The 19,453-nt window shown below is 46.0% G+C and overlaps 1 protein-coding gene across 1 annotated transcript in view; it reads left to right on the top strand.

The window, feature by feature from the left end:
• Positions 1–19,453, top strand: part of MYLK (myosin light chain kinase) — a 180,160-nt gene that overhangs the window by 42,746 nt on the left and 117,961 nt on the right. The window contains 4 exon segments of the mRNA XM_077767620.1: positions 14,073–14,121; positions 15,010–15,175; positions 16,105–16,270; positions 18,347–18,365. Coding sequence (XP_077623746.1) covers positions 14,073–14,121; positions 15,010–15,175; positions 16,105–16,270; positions 18,347–18,365 — 400 coding nt within the window.

The following is a 19,453-nucleotide window of genomic DNA, read 5'->3' as shown; positions in this document are numbered from 1 at the left end:
CCCACAGAACCCACTGAACTCAGGACCTCTTAGTCTAATGGGGGAAATGTGGTTCCCGAGAACAAGGGAGGCATCCTAGGAGACACTGTCAACCTCACATCACCTCACTTTCCTTCTCCAGCCTTCCTGTGGCTTCCCCGCACACTAAGGCTGAGACCAGACTGGCCCCGCCCGGCTCTCCAGATCCATCTACCGCTCTGGGCCAGGCTCCCTTCACTGTGGTCAGGCTGTCACCTCCCTGCCCCCCACCACCCTTCCTTGAGCAAGCCCCAGGGCCTTCCCCTGCCGGTCTGGTCCTCCTTCAGGTCTCTACTTCCATGTCCCCTCCTTAGGGACCCTTTCCCCAGGACCACCCTATCCCCAGGACTCTCCGTCTTCCTACTCCCCCTGAACTTCTAGGACTCACCACTGCCTCCCATTTTATTCTTTCCTCCACCCCCACCTCTAACTAGAAAGGCTAGCAAGATAGGGACTGTGTATTGTTTATGCTGTATCGCTAGCATCTAGAAAACTTCCTGGCATAAGATAGGTACTGAGATATTTGGAGAACGAATGCACAGTGTTTTCTTATCATCGTTGTAAAGTAATACTTGCTATTTTATAAAAGTTTTGTAAAACCGAGAAAAATATATAGGAGATAAACATCCCAATGTGTTAACACTAATTATTTTGTCTTCTTTTTTCCCCTCTGTACTTAACAAATTCTATTAACTTTATTAACTGTAAAACTTCCAGGAAAAACATTTGACCGTACGTAAAACTGTTTCTTTTGCTGTGAGTGTATCCCCTACATGCTGAAGGCCCTCCACTGAGGAGAACATTTCCACTGGCTGCTGCTTAAAAGCCTGATGTCTGAACGGACAGATGTGTAATGTATGTTATGACGAGGTTATGACAAGGTTCCCTTGACCTCAGCTAATAAGCCTTTCTAGGGGCTTATAAGCCAGGAGGTCAGACTTACTTTCTCTTCTCTCAGGAGACAGTCTTCCCAACCTGGTTTTGAGGGACACTGATGAGAGGATTAAGGTAGACAGGGAAGGTTCCAGAAGGGGTGGGGTGCACCTGGGCCAATGTTTTCCCTGCGTCCCTACATCATGGAAAGACAGGCTTTTTCACAAAACAGAATGTGCATAGTTCGGATGCTTTCCCAGAATTCTTTAACTGAGTGATTCATTCCTTTTAATGACCTCCCAGTGCCTGTGGGCTGGAGCATTCCAAATGGAAAGTGGCCCCTGATCAGTCTCTGAGTGGTCCTCGACATGCACAGTTCTGGTGCTGTGCTTTCCCCTACATTATGCACTTTTTCAGTATCCACAAATAAAAATCACTTTACCCCCTTGTATTAGCTCAGGCTGCCATAACAAAATACCATAGATTACATGGCTTAAATAATAGAACTGTATTTTTTTTTTAATTTTTTTTTTATGTTTTATTTATTTCTAGGAGAGAGAGAGAGAGACAGCATGAGCAGGGGAGGGTCAGAGAGAGAGGGAGTCACAGACTGAAACAGGCTCCAGGCTCTGAGCTGGCATTCAGCACAGAGCCCGACGCGGGGCTCGAACCCACGAACCGCGAGATCATGACCTAAGCGAAAGTCGGACGCTTAACCGACTAAGCCACCCAGGCGCCCCAATAGAACTGTATTTTTTCACAGTTCTGGAGGCTATTTGGTTTCTGATGAGAGCTCTCTTCCTAGCTTGGAGATGACCACTGTGTCCTCATCTGGCAGAGAGAGAGCACCAGTGTCTTTTCCTCTTATAAGGGCAGCAGTACTACTGGATTAGGGCCCCACTCTTGTGGCCTCAATGAACCTTTATTGCTTCCTGTGGCCCTCCCTCCAAATATAGTCACACTGAGGGTTAGGGCTTCAACATATGAATTTGGGTAGGGACACAAAAATTCAGTCTATAATACCCCCCTTTCTGACTTTCTGTTTATTTCTGGGAAAATTGGGAATTATGAATCAGAGATCCAAGGCTGTGGTCCAGCTTCTACCAATCATATGTGTGCCTTTAAACCTCTCTGTTCCTGCAGAATAAAGGGTTTAAATTCAGTGGTCTCTATATCCTGGGCTAGCCTTTGTTTTCTGTGACCCATTTTATTTATTTTATTTTTTAAATTTTTTAATGTTTTATTTATTTCTGAAAGAGAGAGAGACAAAGACAGACAGACAGACAGCATGAGCAGGGTAGGGTCAGAGAGAGAGGGAGATACAGAATCTGAAACAGGCTCCAGGCTCCGAGCTGGCAGTCAGCACAGAGCCTGATGCGGGCCTCGAACCCAAGAACCATGAGATCATGACCTGAGCCGAAGTTGGAGGCTTAACCGACCGAGCCACCCAGGTGTCCCTTCTGTGATCCATTTTAAAGGAATGGAGTGCGTTAGGCACACAGAGAAGGTATATAAAGCCCAGGTAATATGAAACCTTTGTTTTCAATTCCCGTTATTGAGGAAGTTAGAGCTGATGATCTACTAAAACTTTTTCCTGCATAATTGAGATGTGGGCAACAGAAAGGAAACAAGGCAGGAGAGCTATAGAGGTGGGAGAGAAGACTAAGGCTCTCAATCCTGTCCCCTCCTGTTTGGTTTTAATTTGAGGAGATTTAGGCTCAGACCACTTAAGATGTTTTCTGTTCTAATCCTAGCAGATAGAGAATGGCCTAAAGGCTGCAGGTCTTTAAATGTGAATGGCCCTGTGTGCATTCTGCTTCTGCATCAAAGGGCCATTTCAGCTGTGGCTTAGGACCACCCCATAGACCATAGGCCTGGAGGGGATGGGAATTCTACAAAAGGGATCTAGCAGCCACCTGCCTTCTCACCAGCTCTGGGCTAGGCTTCTTACTTGGAAAGATCAGAGGTCCTGGAATTAAGAGTGGAATTCATACGTGAAGGCTCTCAACCCCCTAGTGGTCAAACTCAGAAGGCAGTGTTGTTAAATGGCCTTGGAATTTAGTTCCACTCGTTGCTAACTGTGGGGAACTTCTCCTTTTGGTGCCTTATTTCCTTTTCTGTACACTGGAATTAACAGCTGACCCAAAGGGTTGTGTAAGGATCAGTGTGGCATTGGCAAATAGTAGGTACCAGGTAAATGTAGCCTTGTGATATTTGAACCCGGTAGCAACATCCTGAGCACTACTTCCAGGGAGAAATCCTTGCATGGAGAATAGAGGAATAGGCCCTCTCGTCTGATTGACTGTTTGGTCACCAGGGCCAAGAAATATGCAACATCCTCCATGAGCACAAATGCCTTAACGATAGGACCATTCATGCATGGCCTTCTATAGTGGGATGCAGCCCCAGTGTGAACCCTGGAAAGGCTCTCCACAGCAAGTTCTGACACTCACCCACCTCCAGGGGGTTGATCACAGAGACTTGCCATAGAGCAAAGAAGAGACATGACTCCTGCCCTCTGGGAGCTTTCTCTCAAATAGCAGGGCCACAGGCCTATTCTCCAGGACAGCTGTCCATAGAATTATAATGCGAGTCATGTATATAATCTTAAGTTTTCTAGTAGCCACATTTAAAAAAGCAGGTGAAGTCAATTTTCATAAAATATTTTCCTTAACCCAAAATATCCAAGATGCTGTCATTTCAGCATATAATTAGTATAAAATTAATGACATATTTTACATTCTTTAGCCTTTGTGGTATACTTTACACTTCTAGCACGTCTTGATTCAGACTAATCATAGTTCAAGAGCTCAGTAACCACATACAGCTAATGCCTATCATGTTGGACAGCACAGCTCTAGAAGCTCCCATTTGAATAGGGATAAACAAGGCTTAGCAGGAAAAGAAAGAAAGAAAGAAAGAAAACCCACATATATGAAGAAGGTGGTGAGTAGTCCTGACAGTGACATCCACAGAATAGTCTAGATCTTGGGGTGGAGTGAGGGGTCGTGCTGAAATGACAGAGGTGCGTTAGACTTGGTGGCCTGAGTCTGAGGAGGCCTTTTGTGTTCCAGGGACCAAGGAATCACTTAGCTCATTTCAAGTAATAAGGGGTTCATTTTAAGGCTTGAGCTCAAGAGCCCAGGGTAAGGCAAACTGGCAAGTCCAGGGAGATGCAGGCCTCAGGGTGGCCGATACTCACCTTACAGGATTGTTTAGTGTGAATGTGGGGACACACAAACCCCCCTGGGACACTTGTTAAAAATACAGGTTCTGATTGCATGGTGGAGTGTGGGCCTGAGGGTCTGCCGTTCTGACCAGTGCTGGCCCCTGGAACACGCTTTGAATAGCAAGGATTCAATTACTGATGTGATATTTTTAGCCTAATACAGTGATTCTCAAATGTGAGCATGTATCAGAATCACCTGAAAGGCTTTCTGAAACCACAAAATGCCAGGCCCTGCCCCAGAGTTTCTGATTTAGGAGTTGGGATGGGCTCAAGAATTTTCACTTATAACCAATTTCTTGGTGATGCTGAGGCTGCTGCGTCCTGGGACCGATACTTTGAGAACCCGTGGGCTAGCGCTCAGACCTGTGGTTAGGGTACTCCAGAGAGACAGAATAGATTGTACATATATATGTAGAAGGAAATTCATTACAAGAAATTGGCTTGCATGATTGTGGAGGCTGGCAGACCCCATGATGTGCAGTCAGCAAGTTGAAGACCCAGGAGAGCCAACCCTGTAGTTTCAATCCAAGTCCAAAGGCCTGAGAACCAGGGGAGTTGATGGTGTCATTTCAGTGCAAAGGCCGGCAGGCTCAAAACCCAGAAGAGTTGATGTTTCAGAGGGAATCAACAGCAGAGGAAGAACCCATGTCCCAACTCAAAGGCAATCAGGAAGGAGGAGGGTCAGCCTTTTCATTCTATTCAGATCTTCAACTGATTGCATAAGGCCCACCCACATTGGAAATGGCAGCTAACTGTTTTACTCAGTCTACTGATTTCAATGTTGATCTCATCCAAAAACACCCTCACACAAACATCCAGAATGATGTTTGACCAAATATCTAGTCAACCTTCGGCTCAGTAAATTGACACACAAAATTTACCATCACACCTACAAAATACTTTATTAACATATTCCTGAATTTTTTCATGGAATCTGATTAACATACTTCTTTTTTTTGAGCTTTTCATTAGGAATATCAGCTAAGTAATGTAGAGCTTCTATGAAAGTTAGCAGTGGTGTGTGATACGGCTGGCAAGGCAGAATGGGAACATGTGCTCATAGGTTGTGAGAAAGCAGCCACAAAGCCAAGAAAAGATGTGCAGAGACCAGATATAATATAACCAGAGCTAACTCTCATCCCGTCCTTCCTCCATGTTGCTGGCAAGATTGGGATTGGTCATCCTTTGGACAGGGGCCACCATGTTCCAACCTGCACTGGTACGGGGTGGGTAATGGGTATAAAACATGGCTGCCAGGGAGTTGTCACATTGGCAGGCCTGTGGTCATGACAGATGTCATTAGGTGTGGTTTATACTCTGCCAGTGTGATTATAAATGGAGCCTCCTCTGACTTTCAAAAGAGTCCCAGTTTAGATAATAAATTACATGGTCACCCTACCATGATTGACATGTCCGGTGCACTGGGCAGTGAGAAAGCTATAAAGGTGATGTTGAGAAATAAAGAATTATTCTAGGAGGAGAGGAGTAGCAAGAGCCATAGGTTCAGAGGGTGTGGATAAAGTTTATTTCCATCTCTGAAATGTACTTCCAATCCATTAACCACTCTGCATTAGTATTCAGGGAACAATTTTTGGGGCAGCTGGGTGGCTCAGTGAATTAGGCGTTGACTCTTGATTTAGGCTCATGTCATGATCCCAGGATTGCGGGATCTCGGTTAGGTACCCCATCCTTCGTACAGATTCCTCCTCCTCCACTTCCACGGACTTCTTTCCTCAACTTCCTCCCCTAGAGGTGATGGGTTCTGAGGCTGCCCACTTTTATGTCAGCCACAAAACAGAGCTATGCCCCCTCCTCCTAGAATGTCTGCTACGTGTGAAGGGCTGTTCACCACTCTGGTCCTCTCTGTGTCAGGCACTGGAGAGGGAGCAAAGCAATTCAGACAGAGTCCGTGCCCCCTTGGAGTTACTAGGAAAGAGAGACTATGAGTTAGTAACAAATATAACCTTGGCAGTAGAATTAAGAGCTCCCTAACCCTGTGTGAGAAAGAGGGCCAGGTAGCAGACTGCCTGGAATGTGACAGCGGGAGAAAGAGTGACCTCATGTCATGGGATTTAAGGGAGAAGAGTGGCCGCGGGAACTCGGAGTTAACTGAAGGCTGCGGGGGCTGGAGACATGTCCCTGTCTGTCGTTACTTGAGGGTTTCTTCGTGACGTGAACTCTGCATCCCTCTGGCTTGGCCTCTGTGTGATCTAGTCTGCTCCCAGGACCAGAAATAAAGCCCCAGACAAAGAGTTGTGGGAGTATTTGCAGACATATTTTAGAGTGGGAAAGAGCGAGACAGTTAGTGGGGCCAGCAGAGAGAAGATATGTCTGGAGAGGCAGGCAGGGCTTGGACCCTGGTGATAGAAAGCCACTGGAGGGCATCAAGGAAGAAAATGACGTGATTTTATTTAGGCAAAATATCTCACTGAAGTGTGTGTGTACAGCAGGGGGTGGGGGTGGGGGGCATTGGTTTCCTGTCTTTAAGCATCCATTTTCTGGAAATTGACTGAGAAACAGTTTTTTTCCATTTCCCTATAGATGGCACTTTCCAGATCCAAACCAAAGATCAGTATGCTAGATCTTTTAATGGCACGCCACCCAATGAAATGATAGAAGGCAGCTCCCGTGTGCCCCTCACCTCCACTTTACTTGTTTAGCTTTTGTTCCTTTATCCCAGAAAGATACAGATTTTGCTCAGTTCCTCCCTAACCCACACCACTGGCTGGCCCAGTGAGAGCCAAGAGTTGGAGGGCTTTGCTCTACCCTTCAGTTGCCCCTGTTCCAAACAAGGCTTGCACTCCTCCGTCCTCCTGGCTTTCCTCTTCTGGAAGGCTGGCTTCCTGCTCACCTCCAACCAAGCACGCTCCCCCCTTGCCCCAGCCACCCGGGCACTGCAGCCTCCACTCTCTACTCCCCATGAATCCCTGTCCTGCAGGCCAAGGCCCCCTGGCAGTGTGGGAGAGAGAGGGTCAGGCGGCAAGTTGTTGGGAATTTGGCAGCAGAAGGGACAGTGACCCCATGTCACAGGCCTAAGGGAGAAGAGTGGCCCTCGTGACTGCTAGTCCAGCTCTACTGGCACCACTGACACCAGCGTTCCTAGGGGACTTTGAATTTGTAGGAAATGCTCCTGTGCCACATTTCTTTTTGCCACTACCCTTTTTTAGGGACAGGGTTCTCAGGTCCCTTTTATTTTCATATTGGGTTAGATTGATGACATTATGGATTCTGAGCCCACGTCTGTTTGTAGTGGCAGGGTCTTAAATTACTGTACTCCTCAAGATTGCCTGTTGTGCCTCTCCTTGTGTGTGTGTGTTTGTATGTGTGTGCTCTTGTTTCTTTTGTACTCTCTTTTTTAAATCTACATTTCCCACCTTCCTAAAGACCTGTAATTATATTTCTCATTGAGATTCTGTATAAACTCTTTTCAGTTTATAACACTCTCTGATGCCCCTTCCTTTTTGTAGGACAATACGCCCTGTCTAGGGGCACCTGGGTGGCTCGGTGCGTTAAGTGTCCAACTTCGGCTCAGGTCATGATCTCATGGTTGGTGGGTTTCAGCCCCGCGTTGGGTTCTGTGCTGACAGCTCAGAGCCTGGAGCCTGCTTCGGATTCTGTGTCTCCCTCTCTCTCTGCCCCTCCCCTGCTTGTGCTCTGTCTCTCTCTCTCAAAAATAAATAAACATTAAAATGTTTTTAAATTCCAGCCACAGTCTTAAAAACTCTGAGTTTTTGTCCTTTTCTGTCTCATCAAGTTAACAATAAAAATGTGTTAGACACGAACATTGTTCTCTCTGCCCCATGGATCTCTTGGTGGTGAAACAGTTGTGTGTCAACAGCCTTGGCAGAAGCCTCACTCACTTGCTATGTGGAAGAGCCACGTGCAAATTACTTGGTCTCCTTTCTGCTCCTGAAGGGTGACTCCCAAACCCCTTTCACCTTGACTCCCTTTCTTCCTTGATTTTCACCCTCCCCTTTCCTTTCCCCTCTTTTCCCCTCCACGGTATGTGCCAGCGCCCCTGACTGGCCCTGCTTTGTCACTACTGACATTGCCCCCTTTCACGGGTCTCACTCCTCTGCCCCTTTTCTTCGACCTCTCCCCAGCCCTTAGCCAGTGGTCCACAGCTCTCATCAGATTGTATTGAATGTGCTGACTTTGTGCCGGGCTCTCAGGGCAGTGAGAGTTCGTTATTGCCCTCAAGAGACTGACTTTCGTGACCTCACATTTCATTATTACATTGCAGTTACGATTCAATGTCTGGGCGTATTTATGAGGTGCTGACTTTGTGCGGTGCTGTGTGGGGAACAGAGTACTTGTTGGATCCTTTCTGCACGAACCTGGTTGGTCAGATAGGACCTAGGCTCATTAAAAGCTAAGTGAAAGCGGAGCTCCAGCCAAGGCAGCACGGGTTTACTTGCCAAATAATTGGCACATCGGCTTTGTAAACTCAGAGGAGAATGAGACCTCTGGAGGCTGAAGTGGTCTTTGATGTCTTCTTGGAGGAGAGACTTGGGCTAGTCCCGAAGGAACGAGTCAGATTTAGGCGCAGATTGAGATTTGGAAGGTGCGGATAGGAGGAAAGGGGAGAGAGCTAGTGACACCATATACACATGTACATACACCACACACACACACACACACACACACACACACACACACAGAGTCTTGTGTTTTTCATTTTCTCTACCCCAGTGTTCTGTAACTTGTCTTGCTTTGTTATCTTCCTTTAGGGTTATTTCATACTTTATATGTGTGTGTGTGTGTGTGTGATATGTGAATATATATACACACACATATATATGTGAATATATATATACATATATATAATATGTCTGTTCTGCCATTTATCCTAACACTACTTTTCTTTAAACTACATTAATAGTTTTCTTTAAAAATTTTTTTTTACATTTATTTATTTTTTGAGAGACAGAGAGACAGAGCACGAGTGGGGGAGGGATAGAGAGAGGAAGACACAGAATCTGAAGCAGGCTCCAGGCTCTGAGCTGTCAGCACAGACCCCGATGCGGGGCTTGACCCCACAACTGTGAGATCACAGCCTGAGCTGAAGTCGGCCACTCAACCGACTGAGCCATCCAGGTACCCCAGTAATTTTCTTTTTAATTTTTTTCTCTCTTTATTGAGAAATAATTCTTTTTTTTAAACTCTTTTATTTTTCAGTTGCCCACCTGCTTACCTGTGTCCTTTGATTTTCCTGACTGCTAGTACAGTGCTTTTCCACATCATTCGCTTTTGAATCCAAATGTGCCCATGAGTTAGTGTGAGCATCTGACCTCCTTATGTCTTCTAGTGCACCTGAGCATTTACGTACTGAAATAGTCATGGTTGAACCTTTACATATTGAAATCAGTATTATTATAACTTACTTTACTTTTATTTTCTCATAATATTTTAGTTGGGGCTTTATATTTATTTTCTTCTTGAGATGATATATGAGAGTTAGCAGTGAACTTTGATTCAGGATGGCACAGGGGGCATTACTAAATATCTGTTATAAAAAATGGGTATTTTTTTCTGATTAAAACAACTGTTTTGGGGTACCTGGGTGGCCCAGTTGGTTAAGCATCCCACTCTTGATTTTTGCTCAGGTCATAATCCCATGGTTTGTGAGATGGAGCCCCACGTCGGACTTTGCACTGACAGCGTGGAGCCTGCCTGGGATTCTTTCTGTCCCTCTCTCTCTGCCCCTGCCCTCTTCTCTAAATGAATAAATAAATAACTTAAAAAACAAACAAACACCGTTTGATGTCGCCTGCAGAGTAGGGCTACTGCTCCCTGGTTCGCCTGGAACAGTCCGGGTTTACTTCTGTAGTCGTGGCAGAATTATGACTTACATCCCTTCCAGTGCAGAGTCCCTGTCTGGATGACAGGTTACATCATCACGTATTGTGGATGCATCCCTTCTCCTTACCATCTTGATCACATTTTTCCCCTTGTCAGCAGCATTCTTCTGTCCCCACCGAGTCTTTATGCGTCCTTTAACAAAAACATCCTAGTTCCCTCCACTGTTGAACTTTTCACTCCTAAAACCTGCCAGCGTTCTCTTTTATTCATCCTGGAAAAATCTAAGAGAACTGTTTCAATGCTCTCAGTGCCTTGGCCTTTTCTTCCCCCCTCACTAACTTGATCCTGTCTTCGGCAGCTCTCTTAACTTAACTCTTCTATTTTTGGCATTTCCATCCTAATCCCCTTTCCACTTATTTTCTTCCCTAGCTTTACTGTTCTGCCAGATTTTCATACTTTCACAAAATTAATTTTGCCTTATCTGACAACTTGCAGCTTCAAATTTTTGCCTATAAATAGACCTTGTTGGTTATTTTAGCCCGCATTCTCTTTTGGTTTTTATGTCCACTCTCCGGTGTTAACTCACGTTAAAATAAGCACTCTGTGCTGTTTCTAGCTGCCTACTTGGTGTGTTACCTTTGGATTATACCATAAACTGCTCTCACCCTGATATAGAAGTTCCTCTAGACAGCATTCTTTGACGTTCTTTTAGGCAGTGCCATATTTTTGCTTTTTTTTTTTTTCTTCTAAGTAATACAGGAATTTTAGCCTTTGGATTAAGCTGTTTAGCTTTATTTTTTTTATTGTGGTTAAAATACACATCAATTTGCCATTTTCACCATTTTAAAGTGTACAATTCAGTGGCAGTAAGTACATTCACCATGTTGTGTGACCATCACAACCATCTAGTTTTAATTTTTTTTAATGTTTATGAGAGAGAGAGAGAGAGAGAGAGAGAACAAGCAAGGGAGGAGCAGAGAAGAGAGGGAGACACAAAATCCAAAGCAGGCTCCAGGCTGTGAGCTCTCAGCACAGAGCCCCACACAGGGCTCGAACTCACGGACCGCGAGATCATGACCTGAGCAGAAGTCGGATACTTAACCAACTGAACCACCCAGGTACCCCACCACCATCTAATTTTAAAACCTTTCATCATCCTGAACAGAGACACCATCCCCACTGAGCAGTTACTCCCATCTGCCTCCCCCAGGCCCTGGAGAGCCACTAATGTGCATTGTCTCCATTCTTTTACCTTTTCTAAGCACGTCAAATAAATGGAATCATAGTGAATTTCCTCAGAGTTCATCCGTGTTGTAACATGTACTAGTACTTTATTCCTCTGTATGGCTGAGTAATATTCCATTATAGGAATGGATCACGTTTTGCTTATCCATTCATCAGATAATTAGTCTAACGTTTATCAACTCTTTGCCACGAGATGAAGTGAGTGATACAGTAGCATGATAAGCGCAGTGAATGGTAGTTAGATATTTTTTGGAGGGCATCTCAGTGATTGGCTATGTGGCTAATGCCATGGTGGTAGCAGGTATAAGAGGCCCTATTAGTCTCCTGTTTGGGTACCAGAATCTTCTTCCTTTTTTTGCTTTCTTTCTCCATCCCGCCCCTCCTTTCTTTTTCTTTATTTTTGTTAACTAGATCACATTTTGTTTTTTCATTACCATTGTATTTATAGGTTTTAAAAAATACAGCTGAATAAATTACTCATGGTCCACCCACCCAAAAATAATTAGTATTAATAACATTTTGACATATTTTCTTCTGTTGGTTTCCTGTGCTTGGCTACTTTATTTTTTCCTAGCTAAGATCACATTGAATTGATAATATTGTAGGCTGCTCTTTTTTTTTTTTTGTAAAATCCATTTATTTTACAAGAATTTAAATCCTACAAGGATTTGGGTACTGTTCTGGATACTTCTGATGAATGAATAAGAAGTTCTGGTGGGGAGAGGCACCTGGGTCACTCAGTCCATTGAGCGTCCAACTTGGGCTCAAGTCATGATCTCACAGCTCATGAGTTAGAGTCTTACGTCGGGTTCTGTGCTGACAACTCAGAGCCTGGAGCCTGCTTCGGATTCTGTGTCTCCCTCTCTCTCTTTTCTTCCCCCACTTGTACTCTGTCTGTATCTGTCAAAATAATAAATAAACATTAAAAATTTTTTAAAAAGTTCTAGTGGGGATATGGTTTGGGAGTCATCAGCTTATAGATGGTATCTAAGACTACCTGTGGTCGGGGGGTTGTGGGGGAGAGTCAGAAGTGCAGAATTAGGACCCAGGACTCAGCCCTTGGGGCACTTCCATATGCAAAGGTCGAACAGTGAAGGTGGTTGACAAAGAATAGGCACCTGCCAAAAGCTGGAGAGTCTGGAGGAGAATGTACTGGGAGTGGAATGGCCCCATGTCAAATGCTGTTGAGCACCTGAGTGATGGGGGACAGGATTACCCACTGGGTCTGGCGAGACCGTGGTCAGGATGAGTTCGGTGGAGTACAGAGGATCACAGCCCAACTGGAGTCTGCCGAAGAGCAAATGATGTAATATCATAACGTATTTCTGCATGTTTCGTATATTCTTAAACATAATTCTATGGCAGAATAAGATGTTCAGTTGTACACTTTACTTAACCACTTATTATCTTCCTACTGTGTGACATTTATAGTTTCTAATTTTTACTGTTACCAAGAAGACTGAAATGAAAAGCTTTGTAAACTTTCTTTTCTACTTTTAGCATCATTTCCTTTGATTTGGAGGCACAGAAAGGAAGGGGCTGGTCTAAGATTAGAGTCTCTTTAGAGCTTATGATTCTTATTCGCTCCCATACTTTCAAAAAGGACTGACTGGTTTGCCCTTCCTCCAAAGGTGTCTGAGAGGCCCCAGCATCTTGATTGCAATCTTCAGTTGGGTCTTCCCAGAGCAAGTTTCTCCTTTTATTTGCTTAGAAGTTCTTTTAACCTTGAACAGACTGTTGAATGGCAAGAATCAAACCTACATCATGGAATGAAAACTATACACAATTCACTAAATAGGTGTGGTAAACCAAAATACATGTACAATAATTGTCAACCCACTGGAACCATAACTTAAATGTGATGCTGGTGTTTGTTTGCTATTAATCCTTTTCCATGAAGATTCATTCATCCATAAACCAGATATGGCCACGGTAAGTATGCAGTCTCCATTCCTGTGTTCCTGGGCATTCCAGCAGGAGGTTTACCCCTCTTCCAGTAAACACCCTGCAGATTTCCCATTGCAGCTGCCTGCTGATATTCAGGGAATGACTTCCACATTTTCTGTGTGTGCTCTGGGCAGGGTTTTATAAACATTCCCAGCTTGTAGCAAAAAGAGAACAACTTCCAGGCTGATCACCATCTCAGAAATGTGCTCCTTTCCCACCTCCCTGTTCCTCAAAAACACCTCACCACTTTATGGTCACTTCCTAATCACATTAGGAATTGTCCCTCCCCAGTAGCAGCTGCCTGACTGGGTTTGCTATTTAACTGCTTCCTGTCCACCTTAACCAGGACCTGTAGTGTCCACGGTGCTGCTGGTGCCAATTCTAGTGAGGTGCTGGTTCTAAAGAGCTCATTGCTAGTGATCTGCTCTCTGCCAGCAGGACAGGTATTGCCATTTGCTGGGCCATAAGTGGAAGGCTGCCATGTTGATTGTATCAAATGTGAATAGATCTGGCGAGAGAGATGTGTGTGCATCTCCCTCTCTCCCTTCAACAGGCTCATCTTCTGGAGAGGTCCTGGATCACCACAGATAATTCCCAAAGTAGAAGGTCCAGTGGCATGTAATAGCTCAGCAGAAGGGTTGAATGTTCTAGAACAGGCACACCTGTATGTATTTCTGCACTATTCTTGGCTCTGTGACTTGGGCGAGCAACGTAACTTCTCTAAGTCTCTTTTTTCTCGTCTGTTTAAAAAATAGAAGGATAATGAAGTACTGGCTTCCTTAAATGATGTATGTCAAGAGTCCACCATAGCGCCTGGCCAATACAGGCTCGGTCAGGGTGAACTGTTCCTGTCATTACCCCATCCCCCACCTTGTTGTTGATTCTTCCAGACTTTCATTGCTCCGAGTTGGTGGCTCAAACACGACTCTTCAAGCTTCTCTCTGTTTCCTACTTGCAGGGACCTTTGTGAAGATGCAAGGTCAGCCTATTGTTTCCAAAACCTTGGGGTAAGTTGTAGAATGTTCAGCCAGGGGAAGGGCCAGACTGGCTTTTCCTGCTGACCTGACAGAACAGCTCTCGGGTGTGAGTCTTCTTGAGCATCCTGGACTATAATAACTAATGCAGGAGCCTATTGGGATGTGAGGTGTCTCTCACACAATGCCTCCTGACCTGGTAGCCTGTGCAGATAGCCCCTTTGACTGGTCCAACTGCTAAATGCTGAGGAAGAAGTGGCCGTAGTCTGCAGGGATCTCTGACAATCAAGGCAATAGTCAGAAGACGTAAGTAAGCAGACCTAGAAGACGCAATCAGTATGTGGCTCCTCTTATAGAAAGTAAACCTGTATTGGTAAAGGCAAGTAACAGTTGCTGCTATAACAGACAGGCCCCTAAATTGTAATGGTTTAACGCAGGGAAAGTTCATTTTTTTTTTTTTTTACTCAAGCAAAGTCCACTTAGATATTCTTGAACAGGTGGAGACCCTTGCCATCATCTTTCAGGGACCGAGTCTCCTTCCATCTTATGGTTCCGTCATCCCATGGCCTTGGAGTTTCTCTTGGATCTTGTGCATCTAGCCAGAGAGTGGTTGAGATGGGGGAGAATCTCACAGGAAGTTTTTGTGGGTTCTGCTTGCAGTCTGTTGGCCAAAACCCAGGCTTTTGGCCAGAGCTCAGTAGAATTCAGGTATACTGTACTTCAAGGGAGGCTCTTATATGAAGTCTAGCTGCATGTTCAGGAGGTAGAGGAAATAGGCATTGGTGCCACAGACTTTTCCAGAGGGTACATGAGAAATGTGTTTGAGGCAGAATTGGGAAGGTTGCCTTTTGCTGGTATCTGATCCAACTTAAGTGACATGAATATCTGAATTACTGCTGTACTCTGCTGGTTTCTTTCCAGGGACAGATTTGCAGCCCCCGCTGTGGAGACCCGTCCCAGCATCTGGGGAGAGTGTCCGCCAAAGTTTGCTACGAAGCTGGGCCGAGCCGTAGTCAGAGAGGGACAGATGGGACGGTTCTCCTGCAAAATCACTGGCCGGCCCCAACCACAGGTCACGTGGCTCAAGGTGAGGTTTTATCTGCCCCACCTCTGGCCCAGCCCTGAGGACCATGAATGTGGAGGGTTAGACCCTTGGACCAACAGGAGTCTGTCTTTCCAATCAGTCCTTTCTGCTTCAACTCTAGGTGGTTCCCTAGAATTCTCTGTAGGTCAGTAGCCCTGCTTCTTCTTGCCCCTATATGCACGCTCTGCCTCTGTTACTCAGTCCTCAATGTCCTACAATCCACCTCCCCAAACAGCATAAAACTTCTGAGTCAGTACAGACCTGACCATGTCAAGAGAATGGAATTTGAAGTCATGGATCTAGGTTTCAAGCCACAGCTCCCTCATCCGTGAAATATGTGGTGCTGGGCAAGTCATTTGTCTCTTGGAACCCTGGTATCCTTGTCTGTGAAGCAGAGACGGTCCCATCTACCTCAAAACAGGTTGAGAGTGTTTCATTCAGGGCTGGGCAATGTGAGGGCAGGGCAGAGGAAGTGGGAGAACAGGGCCGTGAGGAGCTGTGGGGAACATTTGGGGTCAAGGCCTATGAGAGTCACTTCCTCACAAATGGAATTCCCGGATAAAATGAATGATGAGATACCTTTTACCTATTTCCTAATTCTCCTAGACTGACCCTGGAAAAAGAATAAAGGAGAGGGGGGCAAAGCAGACCTAAAGTGAGGAATGTAGGATGTCCCACCTCAAACTAGGGCTCCTTTGGAGCAAGTTCCATACGCCTGCTCTAAGCTGCACCTAATACCGCACTGTCACATAGACCTCGAGTCAGAGCCCTTGGATTATCCAAGGACTCCTCCCTGAGCATGTTGACAGAGCCCAGAGCAGAGGGTTCTGCTGCCCATGCCCAGCATTGTGCCCCCAGAATTGGCAAGAGGCAGGGTAGTGCCAAAAGGTAAACGGGTTTCTCTGACCAAGCTACCCTCTTCCCATCTGCAGGGAGATGTTCCCCTGAAGCCAAGTGCCCGTGTATCTATGTCTGAGAAGAATGGGGTACAAGTTCTGGAAATCCATGAGGTCAGCCAAGATGATGTGGGAGTGTACACGTGCATGGTGGTGAATGGGTCGGGGAAGGCCTCCATGTCAGCTGAGCTTTCTATCCAAGGTATCGACTGGTGGGCTGGCCAATGCAGAAGGACCCCTCCTAGAAGGAGCTGCTGTTCGTTACATATCTGTGTGACACCGACCACCCACATACCCATGCATTCCCTAGGGGCAGGATCTTGAACTTAGTCCCTGCACTGTGCCCCTCACCTGTGTCTGTAGCCTTTTCTTCTCACTCAGACTCCTTCTTGTATCTCTAATTGCCCCTGGAAGAGGCGACATTGCTCACGTCTCACTGTCACCTCAAATTTAACCTGCCTGAAACTTAACTCACCATCTACTCTGTCCTTCTCATCAAGTGTTCCTCAACTTAACTCTTTCTACCCCCGGATTCTGCTTTTCCTCCTCACCCAGGCTGGGCAGTCAGGCGTCTCCTTTGACTCTTGTCTCCTCCTTGCTCTGGACATCAGCCCCGGCCAGTTCTTCCTAGGAAATCTCTTTGAATATGTCTCCTCTCTACATTCCCCTTGGCTCCGTCAAGTCCAGCCTGTAGTAGGTAGAGTGTGGGCAGGGAAGGGGATTGACGCCACTCCACAGAATGGGGACCTTGAGCAGTGTGGGATTTGGGGGGTGAGGGAGGGAAACAACCTTCATTCTCCTCTTCCTTTCTCAGAAACTATTCCTCCTGGCTCTCTTCACCATTGTTGGTTCATTTTTCACAACTCACAGAGAGTTCTTCTATGTTACAACCCAAGACATAATATATGTATATAAATATATTGTTCATAAAACAATCCTGAGTTGTACTATGTACAGTATATGCTGGTATTCTCTGTTCCATCCTAAACTATCAAAAGTCCTGGTCCTGAAAAAATTAGACTTTACAGCTCACTATGGGATCGAGACCCGCTGTTGGGCATTGAGGAGTGATTTCACCACTCCCTCTCTTTGCCCCAGCACTGAATGAAAGAACCGCTCCCTTCTCAAGTTCTTAATGGCAAAATGATATGTTGCCTGGGGGTATGTTTTAAAAGACTCCCAGGGGACACCTGGGTGGCTTAGTCAGTTAAACGTCCAGCTTTGGCTCAAGTCCTGATCTCATGGTTCGCGATTGTGAGCCCTATATCAGGCTCTCTGCTGTCAGCGCGGAGCCCGCTTCGAATCCTCTGTCCCCCTCTTTCTCTGCCCCTTACCCACTGGTTTTCTCTCTCTCAAAGTAAATAAACTTATAAAAAAACATACTCCCAGAAAAAATTCCTCTAAAAACCAAACAAAAAAGGGATAAGAAAGACTGACAAAATGTTGCTATTTTTTAAATCTGAGTGATGGCTTTCAGAGTTTGTCATATCCTCTCTACTATTGTATATTTTGAAAATTTCCATAATAAAATTATGAAAAAACAATGTGGCAGGAAAAAGTATATGGTATTTTTTTTTCTTTGAAGAACTGAATAAAATTACACTGTCCCTGTATTTTTTTAAAAAGTATTTTCAATGTTTATTTATTTTTGAGAGACAGAGAGAGATAGAGTATGAGCGGGGGAGGGGCAGAGAGAGAGAGAGGGAGACACTGAACCCGAAGCAGGCTCCAGGCTCTGAGTTGTCAGAACAGAGCCTAATGTGGGCCCCAAACTCACAGACCAAGAGATCATGACCCGAGCTGTTGGATGCTTAACCGACTGAGCCACCCAGGCGCCCCTTCCCTGTATATTTTTAAAGCAACTATTTGTGAAAACTAGTCACTTTGGGAGGTTTGTTTTCTAGGGCCACATGTAAATTAAACTGGGTTTGAGCTTTTCAGATGTTTATTTTTGCTTGTCCTGTGATTGGCTTCCTTCCATGGTTAGCGAACAGGACAGGTCCCATGGCACAGAGTATGGTCACCGAGGACACCATAGATGGCCCAGGGAAGCACTGGAAACCTTGACATTGTCTCAGAGGAGGGTTCAGAGGAGCTCTTCACATTCACCTGAGCAGCACCCAGGAAGCTGAGGGGTTGAGGGAGGTAGGAGCGGAGGTGAGGGGCAGAGTGGGAGCTGAGGACGTGAACAGGAACGAAAAACAGTATTGTCTCATCACTTTCTCCTCTTGGTACATGTAATATTCCACTAACGGTCTACCCTTCACCCCTTTTCCAGGTTTGGACAATGCCAATAGGTATGTCTAGGCTTTGTAATCTTTGTCTCCATCTTGGGGTGCCCTGCAAGAAAAGAGAGATTGTAATGGAGAAATGCCCCAAATCGGAGTCACCATGTAGGAGGCAGAGCTGACTGGGGGCATGGCTGTGTTTTATCTTGTTCTCCAGTTGCAGTATGCCACATGGGTTCTGTAGTGGGCTTGCCATAGTAGTGAGCCTCTTGAAGACACAATGCTGTCATCTTTCCCAGTGTCTGCCAGTGCCTTTATCAGTTAGCTGTCATTAGGAAGGGCATGGTGCCAGGCAGAATCCACTCGCCAGGTGGCACGCCTTCGTCAGGAGCTTCCTTGTGCATGCATGGAGCCCAGTGCTAGACACTAGGTCTGCGGAGTGGGCAGACATCCGGAGGAGGGAAAGGGCTTCCAGCAGAGCTGCCATGCTTGCCAGCTGCCCTGGACCTGAGGAGGGGTGACGAGCAGCACTAATCTAGATTAGAGGGTCAGAGAAGGGAAGGGTAGTATTAACCAGAAGAAAAGCTCAGGAAGAGAGTGTTTCTGAGAGAGGGGTGGGCACCGGGGGACCCGCAAGAGCACCCATGTGGCTGTAGCCTGGTAGGCGTCGGAGACAGTCTTGTGAGATCCAAGAGGCACGGGAGCCGGCTCACATAGGCCATCTTGAGAAGCTTGGTTTTATTCTCAGTGTGGCAAAGATCAGCTGTGCTTCCGATGCAGACCGTGGATCCGAGGGGGCAGTGGGGACAAGACGGAGCCACTTGTGTGGTGGGAACTAGGGTGGCACTTGGGTGGAGGGGGAGAAAAAGGCTGATTGGGTAAGTGTAGACAGGACATTCTGGATTGGGATGAGGGGCAGGGAAGTGTCAGGAATGACTGCTTGCCTTCCGCTTGGGAGGCTGAGAAAGCTGCAGAGAGAGACTTTGCTTGTACTCTGTCTTAACTGGTAGGCTCTTGTGATCCCTGGGGTCTGTGCTGTGAAGAGTAGTGATCGTGAGTAACTGGATGATCATTCTGTTTCTCCTTCTCCTTCCCCATTGCCCTCCCTGCCCCCCCCCCCCCCCATCCACCTCCACACAGGTCATTTGGGGGGGGGA

This window comes from Crocuta crocuta, unplaced genomic scaffold, assembly GCF_008692635.1.
Source record: "Crocuta crocuta isolate KB4526 unplaced genomic scaffold, BGI_CrCroc_1.0 scaffold45, whole genome shotgun sequence".
NCBI lineage: Eukaryota > Metazoa > Chordata > Mammalia > Carnivora > Hyaenidae > Crocuta > Crocuta crocuta.
This window is presented reverse-complemented; position numbering and strand designations above follow the sequence as displayed.